The sequence below is a fragment of the Fusarium solani genome (genome assembly GCF_023522795.1).
Source record: "Fusarium solani strain SB1 chromosome Unknown bctg00000002, whole genome shotgun sequence".
Classification (NCBI taxonomy): Eukaryota; Fungi; Ascomycota; class Sordariomycetes; order Hypocreales; family Nectriaceae; genus Fusarium; species Fusarium solani.
The window spans coordinates 3565772-3585574 of NW_027072155.1; the positions used below are offsets into that span (position 1 = coordinate 3565772).

At 55.4% G+C, this 19803-nt stretch overlaps 5 protein-coding genes across 5 annotated transcripts; 2 read left to right on the forward strand and 3 right to left on the reverse strand.

Annotated features, from left to right (window-relative positions):
• MRS44_005049 (uncharacterized protein) lies at positions 1–485 on the reverse strand (the record flags this gene model as incomplete). Its single annotated transcript, XM_065622428.1, has 2 exons — positions 1–340; positions 394–485. The coding sequence occupies 2 exons, from the start codon at positions 483–485 to the stop codon at positions 1–3; spliced, it is 432 nt and encodes a 143-aa protein (XP_065478500.1).
• Positions 486–5752: 5267 nt separating this feature from the next.
• MRS44_005050 (uncharacterized protein) lies at positions 5753–6843 on the reverse strand (the record flags this gene model as incomplete). Its single annotated transcript, XM_065622429.1, has 4 exons — positions 5753–5839; positions 5944–6048; positions 6087–6260; positions 6556–6843. 4 exons carry the CDS (start codon positions 6841–6843, stop codon positions 5753–5755), a joined length of 654 nt encoding a protein of 217 aa, XP_065478501.1.
• A 1573-nt stretch (positions 6844–8416) lies between these two features.
• On the forward strand, positions 8417–9635 carry MRS44_005051 (uncharacterized protein; the record flags this gene model as incomplete). Its single annotated transcript, XM_046270630.2, has 2 exons — positions 8417–8510; positions 8590–9635. The coding sequence occupies 2 exons, from the start codon at positions 8417–8419 to the stop codon at positions 9633–9635; spliced, it is 1140 nt and encodes a 379-aa protein (XP_046135790.2).
• A 3114-nt stretch (positions 9636–12749) lies between these two features.
• On the reverse strand, positions 12750–15132 carry MRS44_005052 (uncharacterized protein; the record flags this gene model as incomplete). The annotated part of the gene is made up of 4 exons (XM_046283194.2): positions 12750–13342; positions 13401–13924; positions 13974–14369; positions 14420–15132. The coding sequence occupies 4 exons, from the start codon at positions 15130–15132 to the stop codon at positions 12750–12752; spliced, it is 2226 nt and encodes a 741-aa protein (XP_046135789.1).
• A 3070-nt stretch (positions 15133–18202) lies between these two features.
• MRS44_005053 (uncharacterized protein) lies at positions 18203–19097 on the forward strand (the record flags this gene model as incomplete). The annotated part of the gene is made up of 2 exons (XM_046268642.2): positions 18203–18346; positions 18411–19097. 2 exons carry the CDS (start codon positions 18203–18205, stop codon positions 19095–19097), a joined length of 831 nt encoding a protein of 276 aa, XP_046135787.2.
• Between the last annotated feature and the right edge of the window lie 706 nt (positions 19098–19803).

A 19803-nucleotide genomic window follows, 5' to 3' on the forward strand; every position in this document is an offset into this window, starting at 1 on the left:
TCAGACGCCCCCAATCCCCCAGCCGCTGGGCCACTCTGGCCAATCAGCGACCGCAGCCCTAAAGGCGCGTCTGAGTTGCCCTTTGCGGTCATGAACGACGGTGCAGGTTGTCGGTGTCATCTCGTTGCTGTTCGTCCAAGGCCCCCAGGACAGGGCGAAAAAACTGGAGCACATGAGAGCCGGTCCGTTTGAGAGATCCTCCATCTTGAAATTACATCCGCGGCCAATTCCATCTCCGAGAACCGCGGCTTGCCATGTCATACCGAGCACCACGGCAGCGGCCGTCGAAATGGCTTCATGCCCATGGACGAGGCTCTGACACAGCTTCTGCAGGTGCTCCCTTTGGGGTCGTGGCCAATGCACAAGCAGATGCCACTCGCAGTCTAGACTGACTGGGCTTGCTTGGGTGGGTGGCGCTTATCCCTTCGACCTCTGCCACCTCGTTTCGTTCCGCCCCGAGCTGGTACCGAAGCCTTCGCCATCATGATGGGATGGATGATGGATGGTGGAAATGAGGACCCTGGCCTAGAGCCCAAGGAATGACCCGAGCGCCCCTCCCCCTCCTGCTTGCACTGGCTGACCTGAGACGACGAGATTGGCTATGGATCGAGGCAGATGCGGCTAGACGGAAGCGCCATCGCAAGACTCGAGGGGCAGATGCCATCGGGTCCAATTAAGCAGCCGCGCCGAGTCCAGCTGTGACCAGAACAACCACCAATGCCTACTCGACTGCAACAAGTCGGCAAGTCCAGCCGCCAGAGATCCCCAACGTGATGGATGTCCTCGAGCGAGCTGTCGTCATTTGCTAGTAGCTGTCTGCAAATCCCTATTTCCCAAACGAGCACTTACAGCAGAGGTAGGGCCTCCTCCCACAACAGATCATCACAACGGGTGGAGGTCAGCCACATTGCGGGTGATGGCTTGCAACAGCCGTTCATATCGGCTTCAAGCGTGGAGAACGACATGACACAGATGCCGAGAGACGGAGACATGCAATCACGGGGTTCGACCAAGTTTTCCAGCGGCGCCCGCACTGGTCGGTCTCGCTCAGTCCACGGAGCCATCACCACTGGTTGGTGAGAGCTGGCATCACCACACACACAACCACACGCGCCCAGCTCTCGAGCTGCAGCATGAGAGGAGCTACGTACCTTGCCTGCAGAAATGAGAAGCCCCCTTGGCTGCTTGGTCCAAGCTCCTCATACAGCCTGCAGGGGCGCTGGCTTCTAGAAAGACTGATGGAACCCAGCGGGAGCCAGGGCCGGGGTGTGAAGCCAAAGAAAAGCTCAAATCCTGTTTGGGGGATGTCCACTATGCCCTTGCGGGCCAATCACGTCTTGCTGCGACGATGCGGGATGGTGGGACAGGGGCTGGGGCCCCAATGGCACGTCTGGAGTCTTGAACAATCCAGGCAAGGCTTCCGGTCCATTTTCGAGTGACTTGACAGACAGTGCGAGATGGAGGCGCGGCAGACGGCCCCAGGCTACCATGGGGAGGATATGGGATGGGGTTCCCGTTGTGGTTGTCTGCGAGTTGTGTGCAACCCATCCATGCGTCGTCGTTATGCGTGTGATGGCTGAGTCTTGTGTGCCTGTCTGTCCTTGGACCAGGGTTCACCAAGACGGTGCCACCAGACAAGTGACTGATGATGAGGCTGACCTGGTCTGACAATTCGCCAGGCCATAACTGACAATGGCGGTGTCCGTGCCATTAGAGAAAAGCTGGGGAGCTAATATTTCATGGCTAGGAATGCTGTGGGTTTTCCTGCAGAGAGTCTTGTGCCTAAATGTCAACAGCCGAAGTCGAACATCCGAAGTCGCACAGCCTTGAGGCGGTTGAAGACGGCCTGGGAGAATCGGCGCCACCTTGCCGTTACCTCTGAAGCATACTTGGATACTTCGGTCTCCTGTTTGGGTAATAAACACTATCGGTGGTGCGGTGTGATGCAATGCCAGCACTACTGGAGGGCATACTGTCCAGACATCAGGCACTTCAGCGACCAGGTCGGGATACTCTCATGGCATATGGGGAGACACGGTAATCTGTAAACCCCAAGCGACAGTGGGGCCAAGGACCATCCCTATCCCAGTCGACTCCCTGAGGAACTGTTATCATGAACAAATTCACGATGCGACTGATCTCCAGTGTCGTATTTCTCCATCATAACCAGAGACCCCATAGCGAGAATTGCGCGAGCTAAGCATGAACCCCTGCTCTTCATCCCGCGGTTCCGCCCAAGACAAGTCACAAGCGACAGTAGCAGCAGCAAGAGCAAGGAACGAGCAGCTCAGGACCCTGCGTGAGCCTCGTGGGCATGGGAGCTTTGCGCGAGGGCTTCTGCGCAGCCGCAGGACGTGGGGATCGAAGTGAGACCTTCATAAGCCTCTCAGTGATTAGTTGATGGGAGAGGCCACCACCTTTGGTACCTGCGTGGCTTCCGTGACATTGCAGTCTCTCTTGGACATATCGTGAGATTCGACCACCCACTCTTGCCCCAGACAGTGAGGACAGACCATCATCAATGACCGGTCGTCTGTTCCTCCGATGCTCGCTTGGCATCCGCAGAGAAGCGTGAGGAGTGGTGGGGGTTAGCACTGCGCCTGTCGCTTTGGGCGGCTCTCTGTCACCATTCGATGGCGATCTAGCGGCCGGATCGCGGAGCCCAAGACATTCTTCTGAATTAGACAACTCCGGCTTGTCGAGAAGAGCTTCAACCTCTTGGGGTTTCTCCGGCTGGTGAGATGGTCGACGAAAGTGGGGAGACCACCACACTCCTTTGTTGCATCGCATCATTGTCATTCGCACGAACTGTCATGGGCGGGGCCAGGTGGATAGCTCAGGGATCGTAACTCCTTGTCTCCACTGGCTACTGGCAGTGGCCATGTCGACCAGCCAGAGTGCGAGCTGGCAAGCTATGATCTCCAGAAGGCTGTAGCCCATCGAACAAGTCAGCCAGCGTCTTGCCAACACAGCAACGCCGCACCACCATGCATCTGCCATTTACATGCGATGCATCAATGCAGCGGTAGAATTCGGTGCCGCCCAGTATGCCCGCTTAGCATGTCCGCCCATGTCCCGGCCGGTTTAGGTTTCCGCCGGGGCATGATTTGGGGTTGGCATGGCCGGCAGGAGACATGTATCTTCTGACAGGTGGAATGCCAGCCGATGCAGACCAGGGACCGTAACCATGACAGCAGCCCGAGAAAGCAGCCCGAGTTTCCATGGCCAGAGGGTATCTGCGTACGCGTCGGAAAGACGGCGGGGCGAGAGCGACGACGACGACGATGACGACGAACCGGCGACGATGGCACATCTCTGTACCAGCTATCTGTTCTTGCGCTCAGCAATTGCTCAGGCCGTTACTGCCAGTAACACCTTCATGGAGGAAGCATACATAGTAACCTGCCCCGGCACCCGCTCGCCCGCGCTGTCCCGTCGGGATCCGTGCTGACATCGCGGGGGAAGTTGGGGAAATAGTGCAGCCTCCGGCAAAGAATGCGAGACCACAATGCGGGATGTTCATGTTACCAATACATACCCGCGACGCAAGCCTCCCGCGCTTCGGGGTGTATCCGTACGCACGTATTCCGAATTCGAGGCCGAGTGACTGGTCCGTAGTGTGCACACACCGGGCAGAGACGGGCTCTAGTACAATGTTTATTAGACGGGAACGTGACGATGCCAATGGATGAAAGGATGTCTCACCTCGCGGGAGCAGAACGCTCCAGTGAGCCTATGATGAACGGGAGGTCAGTCACAACCCGGAGCTGAGTGTGCTCAGAGTGCTGCGAGGAGGATTTCCGCTATAGCCCAGGTTCAGCCTGGGCTTGAACCAACAAGGATAGGCTAGTCAAGGTGAGGCATCGCATCGTGTCCGAACGATTCTACCAGGCTAGGCAATGGAGCAGGCGTGAGGCTTGTGTCCGGTTTGCGCAGGTAATAACCAACTCGGCCCAAGTTCAAGGGGCTATGAACACCGTCAGCAAATCCAGCCAAGACTGCTCAGCCTGAACCGCCCACCCCTGGATCGGCGGTCTGTACATAAGTGCGCTTGTTGTGGTAGCACCATCAGTGCTTAATTTGGATATTGAGAGGCGCCCTAGAGAGCCAATGATTTGCAGGGTCCAAGAGGGTCCTCAAGATCACCGTCTTTGCGCATGGCAAATCCGCCGTGACAAAAGAAAGCACAAGATGTCGGCTAATGTCAAGCACAACAGGCGGCTGCACTCCCGGCCCTGACGTATCTTTACACTGTGCCCTTAAAGGTAGACGAACGGGCCGGGGCGCTGTGCTTCATGGGTAAAGCAATCTGGGATTATGGATTTCTGACAGTCTGGGCCTCCACGGGCCAGTCGCGTGGACATGCTGACCAGGGTCCTGGAAGCACGATGATGTCGTTGCCTGCGGCAAAATGGAGTCAGCAATTATCAAGACGGCGATGATGAAGCGACGGTATCAGACGGCAAAGCAATTCAATTCAGATGCCACAAAGCAAAGCAGAAACAAAACAAGTGCCAAGACATGTTGTCAAGGCATAACAAAGCAAAACAGGGCGCATGTCCAAATAGTAAAGGCAGAATTAGAGAAACGCAGCAGCTGGCTGACCATGATGAACCTTGCAGCTCGCTGCCGCACCATGCAGAACCCGAGTCTGATCCAATCAATCCTGGGAGGGGCGACGGCGAGCCTCGTCTCTTCTTGGGCGTGCTGTTTCCGCCAAGGTCCAGGGTCGTACATCGAATCCATGATCTCTCGGGATAAAAGACGGATGTAGTCGAAGGGTAAGCGCGCGCCCTTTGGAGAGGAGAGACGGAAGCCAACGTGGAGAGGCATTGCATTGCTGGTGGAGTCGAAGCTGTGCTTGTAGGTCCCGTGAGAGGAGAGCTGTAGACGTACGTAGGAGGGAAGGTGCTGTTAGTTGGTGCTGTGCTGTCCATGTCCATCCGAGACAGGAGCAGCATCGAGAGGCGCCTTCCCTGGCTGGAGCTACCTGCCTACCTATGGACTGGCAGGCGGCACAGAGCCTTGCATTTGCATCTGCGCTTGTACGGAGCATTTCGACAGCAATTTACATGGTGCATGCTGGGATATAATTGACCGAGGACGTCAATAGCGAATTAATTAATGAACCCGGTCCGGTGGTAGCTTTAGAGTAAGAGCACAGAGAGTTTCCGAGTAGAAACCGACCATCTTCTGCATGTCTTGTCTGAATGGATCGTCCCGAAGACGCTCCGTTGACGGTGACGATATGTACGTAAAAACTTTTTTTACTTTTTTCCCTTCTTCACCACCTGGAGCCGCTAAGCTAATCCGCGATTAGATTGCCTCGAGAGGAAGCCTAGATGAAAGACGTATCCGTATCTGGAGCTTGGGTCCGGCCAATGATCTCAGGCTTCCCCTGCCCTGACCCTGCCCTGGCCCTTTCGTGCTGTGGTTGATTCGCTTTTCCAGGTCCCCGGCAGGACCCAGGCCCCAAGCCCCCAGCCAACGGCCGCTAGAGTGTGAGATGTCGATGCTGTAGTGCCGTGGGAGGTGCTCCGTCGACTGCAGCACAGGGCAGGGCATGTCTTCAAGCACACGACGATGCCTGCGTGCCAGGTCTCTGAGATGCATCCGATGTCCGGCTCTCGCGGGGGCACAGGCTTGCCCTTGGATCTGACGGGCCGAGTCACAACTGGCATTCTGGCAGAAAACACTCGACATCTGCTGCCACGCCCGGCTTCTCATTGCTTTGAAGCAGAGGCCTGACTGTTCAGCGCTTCCACGGTGGTTCAGCGGCTCTGTTGTACTGGATTCGACTGACTCGAGGTGGCTGCAACGTGGTGGAAGAACGCTGTGGCTGTTTGACAAGTTCATGTCGGCCAGTCAGATTCTCCCACGAGCCCGGATTCTCCCATTAAGCATATCCGATTGGAATTCCGATCATCCCTCCATACTAATTACCGTCTTCCCGTTGCCGTCTCCTTTTCGGTAGGTGAAACCGGGAGGAGCTCCTTCCAACTCGCGCTTGATGCTGGCAGTACGTACATCGTAGTAGCATGTGCTGTCCTGCCCGCGTTGCGAAGTGGAAGGAAGCAGCAACTTACCATGCGTTGTGCTGTGCTGCGGCTGCTCCTTCTCGCTTTGTGCAGTCCGTCAACTCCACCGTAGTTCAGCCTTGACCAATCTCGCTCGTTCTTCATGATCCATCCACTATCACCATGGTGGACAAAGCCACCATCCCACCGTCCCCAAGCTCCACTGCTTTCCAAGGAGTCTTGCTGAAGGACATTTGGCTATTTCCGACCACAGGCGGAGGCCACCACCGACAGTGTTTGTCTCTCAGCGGGAGGGAGGAACATGCCCCTACGTCCTCGGAAACACCTGAACGAGCTGCCACAGTAGATCTGACAGGAGAGGAAGCCGACAGCCAACATCATTCATCTCCGGTCGCCCAAATGCTTCTCCAGTGTCACAACCTGAACCCTTGCAGAGCAGTGAGAGGGCGCTATTCCTCACTTGGGACTGATCCCACTTCACCCACGGGCCATGGATGATGGGCCACAGGCCACGGACCACTGGACAGTTTGTCGTGGTGATGGTCTCTGACACGCTCGTCATGGTCACTTCAGAACCCTTGTCCTCTGTTCCAGCCCACGCTTTCCACCCCGGCACCCCAGCCCGGTCGACTCGCCGCTTGCGCCATTCGTCCCACACACTGTACAGCCGAGTATCCTCGATCGTGCCCGTGTCCGCGCCTCCACGCCTCGCCTTGCTATTCCGGGCAAGGGCCTCGGGGTCTTGGGCCTGGGGGATTGTGGGCAGAGGAGCAGGCCAGTCGCGGGCAGGCAAGAAGCCAGGCATTCTCAGGCGAACGCAGCCAGCGAGGAGGCAAGAAATCAAAGCATGACGGACGATGTGATTTGGGTCGGGAGTTGATTCGATTTGACGGGATGATCAAGGGACCATGACAGGGCAAGGGACCAAGGGGGCCAAGAAACTGATTCACAGACACAGAGCCCGCTGTGACCTTGCCGCCCGCCGGGGCGTGATACCGCTGTCGAGAATATTGGACCTGGGTCAGGCTCACCCGTTCCATCGAGATTCATAAAGAGCATCATGCCCGGCTCGCTACCATCTCTGCTCGAACTTGGTTCTCTTTTCTCTGCTTTTTCGACTTCCCACCTTCTGCGCGCACTCCCATCTCGCTCCTTTGCGTGTGAGAGTACGGTGTGTTCCTGTGGGTGCGCGCTTGGTTGTGCGGTGTGCTCTTTTGTTGGAACCGGCCGCCGACGTCACCAAGCTACCAGGTCGACGAACGACGCGAAACGAAAGCCTCTCCAACACTCCGACCCTCCGACCCTCCGGGCCGACATCTCCACCCACAAACGTCTCCAGCAAGGCGGCTTGGTCTTGGCTGTCGACGACATCGACCCTAGGTGGCCCCCGAGCTGAAGGCGCCAAACCCGCTTGCACACACGAGACTGAGAGAACCCCGGTCCTGCCGCCGACCTCGTCCGCCCATCCATCATTCACTCATTCCTACGGCGCACTCCCCTCCACACCCACCCGCACTCGCACACCCAGTTTAGCCAGCGATCCAACCCGGCCACAAAGCTAGGTACCGTACCTTCACAGGAAGGACCCCAAGGCTCTGCTCTCTCCAAGGGAAAAATCCCCACCCACCGGCCGGCGCATCTCCACTCCTGTTCCTCTCCCTCATCAATTGGCTTTGTCCAAACTTGCCCTCGAAAAGTTTTATTGCCATCTGCTTCTTCTCTTTCTCCCAGTCTGCCCGTTCAGCCTCTTCCAGCTCCTGCTCCAGCTCCGCCGCGACATGTTTTTATGACTGTCCGGTGTTCCAAGCTCTCTCGACCCGTTTTCCCCATCCCTATCCCACAGCACTTAGCGTGGAAGCCATCCCTACCTGCGTCGCCGGAACACTTACAGCAACCCTTCGAGGTCGGTGTTAACAAGACAACACGGTGCCCCAACAATTTCGACAACTAGTTTCATACAACTCGTCGAGTCCTCCCCGAGCATACGAAGTCGCATTCCTCTACACGGAAACTACTTCGCACTCGAATAACTTCTTCCGCCGCTCAGCTCCCGATCCGACTCCCAGCCTTGCCAAGTCACAGCCCCCGCCAACATGATAATTGACGGAGAGAAATATGCTTGCGAGGCTTGCGTTCGCGGCCATCGTGTAAGCAATTGTCAGCACTCTGGTATGTCATCGATTCTTCTTGAACATGTTTCCCGTTTTGAACCGTGGTCATCGTCGTCCCACGCCTGGGCCCTCTCCCATGCCGCCCCGCTGTCCTCGGGCCTCATTGATATGCGAGCATTTGCTGATATCCCGTGCTCTATAGACCGCCCTCTTCAGCATATAAATAAGAAGGGTCGACCAGTATCCCAATGCGCACACTGTCGCGCCATGCGCAAGTCGCGTTCCGCTCACGTTAAATGCGACTGCGGCGAGAAAACCAGCAAATGTGCCCACTTGCAGCCGACTGTCGAAGGGCACACCGGTGAGCTTCCTCTCGTCTCCTCAATGACCATGGACCTGAGGAGACATGATGGATTTGAAATTTTCTAAACCTTTCGCAGAGACATGCTGCTGTAACCATGGCGGCCGCTGCAGCTGCTCTCTCAAGAAGGAGCCTGCTCTTGATACCGTCCCCGAGTCTGACTCGGAGCGAGAGTCCTTGACAATGAGTGCTTCCGGCCGTCCCAAGCCCCCGGGTCGGCGACGAAGAGCGAACACGGTTCACTCGGACGGTGTCTTGACCTTTGACCAGAATGGTCACCATAAACCTGCCCACCGGGGCAGCCGAGTCTCACAGAAGTGTGGCCCCTACCAGCTCAACAGGGTCAACTCAGCCCACAGCACTGGCAGCCTCGGCACCGATAGCATGCTGAAGGGCACTCGAGAACCTCCCAGCAGCCGGGCACGTGCCGCCTCGACCCGAGAGCAGCGACGAGTCAAGTCGGAAACTGCTTCGCCGCTCATGAGCGGTGCAACAGGGTTCCAAACCCTCAACGGCAATCTCCCTCCCCTGGATCTGTCAGGCATCGAGTATCCTCCCTATATGGCCAACAGCACGTTTGACCTTTTCGGATCAGGGTTCAACTCGGAGGCGGATGCTCCCATGTACAGCGCGGGACTGAGCGCGACATCAGTAGACTGGAGCCACTACGATCTCACAGACATGAAGGGCGACAGCTTCACCCCTTCAAGCTACAGCCAGGCCGGAACTCAGAGCTTCAACGGTCTCTTCGACTTTGGCAGTGGTTCAGAACAACTGCCCCATCTTGCCAACACCACCTCGACTTCGGGTGAGGTATCTGAAGTTGAAGACTTCTTGCCTGGAGGTGAAGGCGATTTTGACGGCCTCGACGGGTTCGGCCGTGGCAACAGCTTCATGCGACAGAGCGGCAGTCTCATGGCTAGCTCAGCTGACCTCAGCAGCATCGACTACGACAGCTTCTACAAGGGAGCCGACAGTGGCCCAATGGCTGGTGCCGGTCTCTCGATGGTCGAGGACGACCCTGCTTTCTGGATGCCCAATTACAACGAGCGCAGCATCACTACCATGGACGAAAGCCCGGATCACCTCGGCCCTTCTTCGATGCCCACTTTCTGGGACATGTGAAGACTTTTAGGGATGTCGAATATTATGGCGTACACTACAATACCAATACCCCTTTTCGGTTTTTAGTTTTGAAATCATTTGGGCAACGCAACGGAAGGCGTTGAAAATACCACACGATAGGAGGTCATGAGGGGCATGGCCTCTTGAATGGAGCGAATACCAACAAAATCTATACGTTTTTACTACGAGCGAGACAGACGCTCAAACACCATGGAAAACCCGAAAGTCGGCGCACACACGGCGGGAGTCAAGTCTCGTCCGCATCGACAGACCTCTCGGGCTCCAACGATGGTGATGATGATGACAGACGACGTTTTCATCGACGAGGTAGACCAGTTTTTGGTCATGACAATCAACAACTTTATTTCCTTTCTATATATTTCATTGGGGGCGGTTAGGACGGATGGTACAGGCGTGATTGGTGTTTTGGATTGGGCACGAAAACAAAGCAAGGACGCACGATATCATGTTGGCCGATACAGAAGGAAGAGCAACGGAATTGATGTGCTGAGTCGAGTTTGCGAAAGAATGCGAGACCAAGGCGGGGGATACGGATACCCAGAGTCGAGTGCTGAAGCGACGGCAAAGACGGGCAGGCAATGGCAAGTTACCTGGCTGGCCATGTCATGACACGACGCCCAGAGCTACGACGCCCGTTTTGGTTGATATGCATGCGAATCCATGTGCGTGGGGAAGATCGAGACCAGATCAGACACATACAAGATTGAGAGGGGATGAGATGAACTGCACATATGGGTCGAGATAGACTTGATTGTCAGGTGTTTTTTGTTTCTTTATTCTTCTTGCACCGACATTATTCTGTTGCTCGTCGTTCTTCTTTATTCTCTATTTACTTTGTCTGCCTCCTGATGCTAGCCGGCTACGAAAAACAGTACTCGGCGAGGACGTTTTACGCAATAGACACATGACTGAGGACCAAGACCAACCGAGTCGAGGTCCATGAGCCAACACCACCACAAACTATCCCGTTCCCGTCGACGTGCGCGCGCGCGCAATTGGTGATGATATTGACAAGGATTAATTACATTCAAGCATACCTCATTCGATGAGCTTGCCTCGGGCCTGGACGCTGGTGTTGGTATTGCTAGGTATCAGACATTTTGTACAGCCTCTCCCCTCCTACAGTCCGTTGCCGGACGCCCGGAGATCAGTGCTCGGATGGACCGAAATCCCGATGGGATACCCGACAAGTTCCCCTCGTTTTTGGGGTTCCTGAGCGAAGAAGGGTGCTTCTCCAACAGAACAGGCGCCCTGTGTTCCGGGTTCTGGCGCATCGTGGTCTGGGGGGTCGGAAGCAGCCAGCGTATGGACCGTAGGTTTTCTCATTTCTCTGGGGGTGTCAGGTCAGAAGCGGCCCAGTGCGCCGCCACGCTCACGCTCACGTCTGCCCTGCCCTGCCCTGCCCTGTCCTGTCCTGGCCACTGAACTGTTCCCCCATCTTCCCCCCTCCCCCCATATTCTTACCCCCTGTTCGACCCCGGTCTGGAATCCCTGGAATCATGGGGAGATGAGGACGTGCACCTCAGAATAGCTCGGTGGGCGCCAAGACCATGCCATCTTGGGGGGAGTTTGATGTGTCTTTGGTTACGTACAGGGCCCGCTGGGATTACTGGCCATTCTCATATCAAAACCCGACCATTGTCATGAAGATTTTGGACGAGGACGAATGGAGATTGGGGGCTGGAGACCTAACAGCAAGGCCAGCTGCCCCACAGGGCACCATCTCGAATTGTTTGCCGCTCAAATCCGTGGATGGGGATTTTGGGACTTGAGACGTACATACGTATACGTGACCTGGAGGTGGTTACCTGCGGCTGCGCCAGAGGCATCATGAGAGGCGAATAAGCGGTGCGGCGGCTAAGCATGGTCATCAAGGCTGAACCAGCCCGCAGAGCATTGGATAATATCCAAGAAAGCCCATCTGGTGTGGATAAGATCCTCTTTTTTTTTATCCTTCGGGAGTTGAAAGGTCATCTGGGCCGTCCTGTAGTTGTACGGAGCAAGTGGAGAAGATGAGGTGCCCTTCATACAGCTACAGCTCCAGCTAACAGTTTCATCTACCAAGCTACCAACAGAGAGGCCGATCCATGTCTGCTCTGTTGTTTTGCCGTCTCAAGCTCCTCGGGCAATGATGCGACGCAGACGGAGCTGCACGGCATCTTTCTCTCACGACGATCCCCGTACCCCGGCGACTCGAAAACAAGAGGCCGGGGCGGACAAGACAGGTCAGTTGACCGGGGCCGGGCCGGCCAGGTACAGCTAACAGCCGACTTGAACCTGGGTCTGGGCCAGATCCTTTTTCTTTTTTCTTCCTTTTCTCATATCACCTGCAGTTGGAGGGGCGTACAAGTCAGTCACATCTTGTTCCTGATTCCCCAGTTGGAACTTATTTTCTTCTCCATGCCGGGGATTGGATCGGATCGAGATCGAGGCCGACGAAAAAAGACCAAATTCGATGGGGAAACCAAAACCAACGGCGTCTCCCCAACTGACCGCCCTACAAGTTGCTAATTGCCCCCAATGCTAGCCATTAGCTTATTACCTAGTCTGCCTCGTCATGTTAGAGCCATCTCTTCAGAGAGTCATGCTTTGAAACGAGCAACTGTCCGCGTCGTTGGCGTCATCCAATCACAAACCTGCGGTATCGGGGCGACGTTTTGTAGCAGAAACTTCTTTTCATTCTGCAGATCAGGCACACACGGCACTGGACAATCAGGGTCTTGGGGAGTGGGCGAGGATAAACTTTTCCTCTTTTACTCGATACACTCAAAGGCGTGTGTAATGTAATTGAATGGGATTAGAGTTATGACGACCTTGCATCGAACTGAATGCCGGCCAAAAGTCAATTCCAGACGTTGAGTCCTGGCTGTATTTGGCCTAGATCCTTTCCATCTCTCGGGTTCCATTTCTGCTTCCGCTCGGTGACGGATACAATATCCATGTTGCAATACCTATTACTGCCATCTACCCATATGCAGGGCATCATCCCTTCGTTCAATGAAGCATGCCCTCGTTGTAGCAATAAATCTCATATAGGGGCATATTACTCGTACAGCGCTTCCCACTCCTGTTGTTCCGTATCGTGATATTTCCCTATGCAACATCCAGATACCCCGATGCCAGCGAAGGGCCAAAGGCGATATCATCACCTCCCGGGGCGATGCCTTCGTGTGCCGTCGCGAGATCCGCCAGGTGCTGGAGACCCTGGCTCGCCGTTGCCTCCACCGAGGACGTTGGGCGCGTCTGCTCCGAGAGCTTATCACGGACGCCGTCCCATATTCCAGGAGGTTTCTCCGCAATGTCCTTGATCAACTGTGTCGCTTCCTCTCGCGAGCTGTCAATCTTACACAGCTTCGTTAACGACATGGAGACCAGTGAAGCAAAGTGGTTGACGAGGGGACTGCGCAGGTGTCCGTTTGCGAAGAGCAGGTTGACCAATTCCTTGGTCGGCCACATCGTCTCTGCTGGCGTCGCTCCGGGCCTCAGCAGAGTCACAAGGAGCTTGCAATGCCAGTACGCGAGGTGAACCATGGGGTGCGAGGCAGGTTCAATATGTGCTGGCAAGTCTTCCCTGTAGTTCTCGATATAGTCCACCAGAATCGCTGCCATCGGCTCCTCTGTTGTTGATGCTCCAGGTTGAAGTGTTGATACAACATGTGATACACGGTTGAGCAGTTTCGACAGTCCTGATGGAAATATTAGCATTCAGAGACACGCATTCAGACAACAGTTGTTATCACTTACGGACGAGATAGAAACACACTTCTCCGAGCATGTTCTCGAGGCCAGGGGGCGCGACAACGCTACTGTCAGGTATTTGCGCCGGCTTTCCTGTGCCTGCCGCATACCAGCGGTCCATGAGGATCAGGGACCACCATATCCGCACACACAGCTGATCATCAGAGTCTGGTTCTGAGGCCGACTCCATGGGGGTATATCTCCAGAGCTTCATCGAGTTGGCCAGCGCAACGGCTCGAGCCAGCAGGAATGGAAGAGTTGGGGATGATCGCCAGTCAGCATCAATGATGAGCAACAATAGCGCTTGGGCATGGACAATGTTAGTGGCCTGCGTGTGCGACGCCTCATTGCTCTCCCACTCATTGAGGAGAGCACTCGCCAATTTTGTATCACCACCAGACGATGTCACAGCAGGAAGAGCGTTGACAAATGCCGTCTGAACAGAGGACGGGCATTGCGCGAGGAGAGCCTGCAGCCGGCTCTTGTTGCTTGGCAGTATCGGGTAGACTGGCTGGACACTCGACAGATAGCTACGAGGTTGTTAGTTACGGATCCCAAATCAGACACAAGCCTGCTTACCTGTGCAGCATGCCCTCATCGACATCAGTCACCTCACCTGTGTCAGACATGGTGATGTCCATGGCAGCCATTGGGGGCTTAGAGGGTGTTTCATCCATCTTGATGGCGGTAGGCTGGGGGGCCAACGAGCTCGTGCTGTAAGGAGCGTATCCCTCCGATGTCCCAGGGGACGGCTGGATCCGGTGCTCCGAGCCCCATGGTGTTTGGCGTGAAGGCGTGGCAAAGTCGTTTGTCGAGATACTCGAGAAAGGCCGTTTACGGTTGGAGTCCTCTCCTTGACTTTGGCGTGGCCTGTCCGAGACGAAGAGCCTATCAATATCATCTTGGCTCAGTGCACCTTCTGACTCGAGCTTGTTCTCGATGCTGTGAATGCGATCGGCCAGCTCCTTGATATATCTAGGGCGTTGTCAGTTAAACACATGAACAGAGTTATCGGGAAGATGTACCCTTTGCTTGGACCTCGTTTCTGAGGCACACGGCTGAACAAGCATCTGATGGAAGATCGGGCACAGCTAGAGCAGGGGGCTTCTCCAGTATCTGACTGAGCGTCACACTTAATCTTCTTGCGCCGGCACTCATCACATGCTCTTGACACCTTGGACCGCTTGCGAGGTGGGATGCTGTTGTCGATGGGATACTGGGGAGGCATGGGCGGGCCAACTGGGACGGGCATGGCATGTGGCACCATCGGGTCGGTAGTGGGAGTGTCTTGCACGTAAGACGGAGTTTGTTGCTGGTCAGGCTCGGGATGAGGCATGATGCTCCGCAGGTTGGGGTCTTCAACATTCATGTTGGGGTCTGTGGTGGGCATCATGGAGGTCCCAGCCAGGCCCTGGCCCAGCTGGGCGGCCAGCTGCAGCTCTTCAAGATTGGCGGGACGAGTGATGTGCTGCTGAGGGGTCTCGGGCTCTGGCGGAGGCAGTTCGCCCTGATCATGCTCAGGGACCGGCACATGCTGCACCTGGTCAGGGACATGATGCTCTGGCTGCTCATGGTGCGGCTCATGATGGGCCTCATGGTGCTCATGGTGTTCTTGGTGATCCTGTGCGCCCTCTCGACCTCCGGTGTTGTAGAAGGGACCGGCCTCCATGGCCTCGGCTCCAGGCGAAGGGTATGTTATGTTGGCATCCTCCGCCTCGGTGTCTCGACTCGTGCTCATGGTGGTGTACTTTTAAAGATGCAGTTGACAGAACCGAACAAACGCGCTAATCACGGGACAGTACGATCGTCACTTGGCGCACAATAGATGCGCAGTAGAGGTTGATGGTGGTTGAGCTCAACCGTCACGACAGGTGAGACGCGATATGACCGCGACCCAGCTAGACCCTTCGCGACGCGCAACGATGTCACTGGACGAAGCCATTGTTAGCAGTGGCTCAACGCGATGATGACGAAATATGCGTGATGGTGAACGAGGGAAAGCACGGTAGGCAAGAGTGCAACGTGGACGCGACGACGACGGCAATGCGCTCGTTCGTTCGTGCGGTGGACATGCAAAGGGCTACATCTTGGTCATGGCGACTTACACGACTCTCTCTTTTGGGGATCGGAGCAGGATAAATGCGATGCGACGGCAACGCCTCGACGGAAGAGGAAGAACTCGGCCCCGATGACTTGGGAGCGTCGGCGGGCTGTGTGGGTGTTTTGACGAGATCACGGAGAAGGAAGAATTTTTCGGAGGCGGCGGGGAATGCTCGGCAGGCAGCCAGGAGTGGGTGGAGTGTCAGAGCGGGAGGTGGTGTGCTTAGTCATCCTGGCTGGCCCTCATGCCCAGAAGTGGCTGGCTGGCCGTCTTGAGGCTGAATCCGTGCCAAAGAATTGAGCAAACTCACGTACTACAGAAAACACAAGTCACTCTCTTGATATTGATATGTGATCTTTTTTTCCTCAACATGGCTGGTGTTTGTTCAATTGATCCTACCGATGTGAATCACAGTGGGTGGGCTCTCTCGCCAAATACCTTCTCCTTACAGGTACGGATATTGACTGCCAACATGAATGGTTGCTCACTTCACAACTCTACAAGCCCCATCTTCAAGCGAAGCATCAGAATATCTCAAGGACTCTGCCAAATCAACTGCTTGGTCGACTATTTAAAACATTTCGCTGCAATGCCCCACGCAGCTTGTTTCCCTCTCACGTTGCAACGTTGTGCCAAAGGAACAATTGAAGCTTGGGCTTTAGATCCACCGACTCTTAGGTAATTATGATCCGACAAATCGCAATGACCAGCCGTCTTGTCATGACTCCCGGCATGTTCTAGGAAGAGATCCTAGAAAGGCATGAGTAACACTTGACTCCAGGCAATGACAACCAAGTTTACTCATATTCAACATTCAGGGGCTCATGAAGTACGCCAGGCCGGTTTTGACCATGAACCCCTTGGACAGGATGACCAAGCACAGCCAACCTTGTTCTTGCACCAAGCTGGATAGGTAGCCAATGCCGTTTCCAGCAATTACAAGACCCAAGAGCCGGGGGAATCGCTCAACTCCCCGAATAACCTTTCGCTTGTATGGGGTCGCATCCATCAGGGCCTCCTGCCTTTAACCGCTAGAGCCGCTCGAAATCCTACATATTCATCCTATGCCATCTCTGGATTTGTGTGCAGCCTACTAAGTGGTTGATGACAAGAGTGCAGATTTGTGCAAAGTTGGTTTGGTTTGCAAGCACCGCCTTGGCAGAGTCGGGTCCGACACGGGAGCCGCAACAAGATAACAACAGCTCTTCCTCTACCAACAAAGGCCAGCCATGGCATCTCACATAGGCTAAAAAGGCTGAGAGATGGATCGGTGGCTTCGGTCCTACTGGTAACGTCGATATGAAGCGACCCAGTACCGGCGGCACGACGTTGGTGGTGATGGACCCCTGACATGCACAAGTTCTCGGCGTCGGTTCCGAAGAGGCTAGCGGGCAATAGCCCACCTTGCCTTTGCAGATGGACCCCCACTGAACAACTTGGACAAACGAGTTCGCAACCAAGGACTTGTCTCACAAAGAGCTCATGTTTGCTTCTGCTCAGTGACCTCGAGTGATGACGACCAGAGGGCAGGGCCAACCAGACATGTCTCCTGACAATTGATGGTTGACGGTATCGGCCGGGAAAAAGCATAAATGGCGTGTTCGGCGATCCTGATACGACCAAAGAGTTTGCTTTTGCTCTCCTGGTGATGATGTTGTCTCTTTCCGTCCCGGAGTAAGACACGGCCGGGGGATCCGCCGGCAGCTGCGGACATGATGAGGCTCTGTCTGAGGCCCTGCGGTGCCGCGTCTTGGAGGCGCTGACTCGCCCGACTTGTTTGGCATCGGAAACTGCCCGGGCTGGGTCGAGGTGAGCCGCTGAGAAAAGAGGTTGGATGGATGGGGAAGAAGGGTTCGTCCGAGAGAGGCGGGAGAGAACAGGCGCGCGCTGAAACATGGACGCTTCAGCAGGTCGCCGCAGAGGCGAGCATGACCCCGGGAGCTCCTACTGGCCGACGGGCGCTGTAGCGTACTGTGGTTGCAGCGAGTGGGTGCCCTGAATGCTGCAGCCGTGGCAGCACCCTTGTCATTGTCTGCTGGTCGGTCAGCCACGTCGCCCTTCCAGAAGCCAAAAGGGATGGCCTCTATCATGGGCGGGTGAATGTCATGGATCCTCCATTGAATGGATGGGTCCTTCCAAGGAGCGGGCCTTGCAAATCACTCCGCCGCCCGTCACCTCATCGTCGTCCCCGTCCGCCGACAGTTAATCTTCCTAGTCCAGACTGGCCTCACTGGGGCCATTCCCAGCAGTGTCCTCCAACTGCTCCCTGCTTGGTCAACTCCTGCTTCCATTCCTTCTACCCGCCGGCACCCTACCCTTGTCCCTTGCCTGGTGAGCAGGGCTGTTAGTCGATTTTGACGGCATGGAGACTACAACGTAAAGAGGATTGGGGAGCATTTTGTTCTTAACTCCCGTGTTAGCCTCCACTTTCGTGTCTCAGGGTTCTAGTTCCGTTTCCCTCACACTTTCCATCTTTGCCTGCGTCTTTTCCCTCTCCCTTGGATTCTTTTTGAGCCCCCCTTGCCTCGAGACTACATCATCGCCTTGTCCGATGGCCGTCCTCGCGTGCTGTCGTCATATCTCAATAGCTCAGACGGCGGTTTTCAGGTCTCAATGACCCCAACAAAATAGCCTTCCCCCGTCTTGCAATACACCTTCCTCTCTTAACGCGGGACACCCAACCATCCAACCCTTCTTCAACCACACAATGTTATTAAGCATGGATGTGATGAAGATGCGAGACTGGACCTATCTGGAGGATCCCCCTAAAGATATCGGTCCAGCTCGACATATTCTCGAAGTATACAGCAAAATTCCTTACAATGACCTTGACGATCACATCCGCCGTGTTGTAAGTGCTGCCCTGGCTCAAGTACCCCGATTTTCGGCAACTAACAGCAAACCCCAATGATCAGCGCGAGAAGGCCTGGTGCATATCCCGCTACCCCTTTGTTGGACGATGGAAGTTTCTCTACATCCCCGACCCCAAGGACCCTCGCTACCAGCAGGTCCTCTTCCGCCTCAACGTCGCCGGTTCAAGAGATGTCCTGCTCGACCTGGGCTGCGGAGTTGGACAGGTCATCCGGCAGTTCCGCGCTGATGGCGTGGATGGCGCACAATTAATTGGCACAGACCTGCAATCCAAGTTTATCGACATCGGCTACGACCTCTTTCAAGATCGAGACCTACTCGGTGCGACGTTTGTTGCAGGCGACATGTTGGATCCCGAGGACAAGGAGCTGGACACATTGCGCGGCAAGATCACCCTCGTCCACGCCGGCAGCTTCTTCCACCTCTTCAATTGGGTTCAACAATTGTACATGGGGAAGCGTCTGGTTGAATTTCTCAAGCCCGGGACGAGAAACGCGATGATATATGGCCGCCAAGTCGGGACGAACTATCCCGGTCCCTCGTCTACCAGCAATCGATCTGCCTATCTACATGACCAAGCAAGCTTTCAACAGCTCTGGGATGAAGTCGGTGCGATGACAAAGACGCGATGGCAGGTACAGCTTGAACCAACTGGAGAGCCAGTCTGCAAACTGCCCGGCTTTAGCAACAATGCATTCCCAGTCAACTTTACCATTTACCAGGTCTCTTGAGAAGCGACATTGAACGGCTGACTCGGATGGAACGGCGCCTGTATTACGACCCTGGCTTCGCCTCCTTTCTCTACGCCGCCCGTCAATGTTTTTGGCGACGCTGTGTCGCATGCGAAGCTGGAACTCTAATTCGACAACGAGGATCTCCACCAATATCCGTCAAGCGACTTGCCTCAATTCGGCTGACGGACAGGTTCGACTTAAACTAGCGCCAACACCCAGGCTACACATCGGATCCGCGACAAAGAGGGCGGAAAAGACGGGGCATGAAGGAGCTGACGGAATGGCCTGGACTCGACCTCGTCGACTCGCGAGTCAACAGCCCTCAATGCTTATCGATTTGAGTCCGGGGCCACACGTGCGATGGCGTCCGCCTTCAGTCAACACGAGCAACGATCAAAGCTTCCCTCAGCTCTCGGGCATACGGCTTTCCCCCCTTTGTTTTTATTTCCGCGGACGATGCGATCCCCTGTCGAATCCGGGTCGATGAAACGCGACCTCGTCTACGAGAGGAGCATCGATGCGATCCTGCAAGCGGGCTTTCTGCGCGCGTTTGATGAAATGGCGAGATTTCGTCGTTCTAACTTGCAATATTTAATAATGAGCCATGCGCGTCATGGACCTCGTGGCATTTCCCCTTGGACGGTGTGGCAAACGCCGAAGGGGAACTACACCATCAGCTCGGCCAACACCATCCCGAGAAGAG